Source organism: Buceros rhinoceros, unplaced genomic scaffold, assembly GCF_000710305.1.
Source record: "Buceros rhinoceros silvestris isolate BGI_N320 unplaced genomic scaffold, ASM71030v1 scaffold23343, whole genome shotgun sequence".
In the NCBI taxonomy this organism is placed as follows: Eukaryota; Metazoa; Chordata; class Aves; order Bucerotiformes; family Bucerotidae; genus Buceros; species Buceros rhinoceros.
The window spans coordinates 5,429-5,681 of record NW_010404526.1 but is presented as its reverse complement, the minus strand read 5'-3'; the positions used below and the strand labels follow the sequence as shown (position 1 = coordinate 5,681).

Sequence of the window (253 nt, the reverse complement as noted above, 5' to 3'; positions counted from 1 at the left end):
GCAGATGGCCAGCATAACGCACAAGATCCGGATGGAGCTCCTGACCGTTAACGACGTTTACCTCCTCTCCACCTTCCGCCTGCCCCCCAAGCAGGGGGGAACCCTCTTCGGCCTCTACTCCAAGAAGGACAACACGAGGTGGCTGGAGGTCTCTGTGGTGGGGAAAATCAACAAAGGTGGGTGCCTGCTGCACGGAGACATGCTGGCCCTGGGCTCGCCCTGATGCTCAGAGAGAAACGGGGGCTGAGTTCCT

General features: G+C 60.1%; 1 protein-coding gene across 1 annotated transcript in view; it reads left to right on the top strand.

Moving 5' to 3' along the window:
* Window positions 1–4: 4 nt before the first annotated feature.
* Window positions 5–253, top strand: part of LOC104491064 (thrombospondin-3-like) — a gene marked incomplete at both ends in the record, with an annotated part of 5,096 nt that continues 4,847 nt past the window's right edge. Inside the window, 1 exon segment of the mRNA XM_010133423.1 lies at window positions 5–176. Within this exon segment, the coding sequence (XP_010131725.1) occupies window positions 5–176 (172 nt within the window).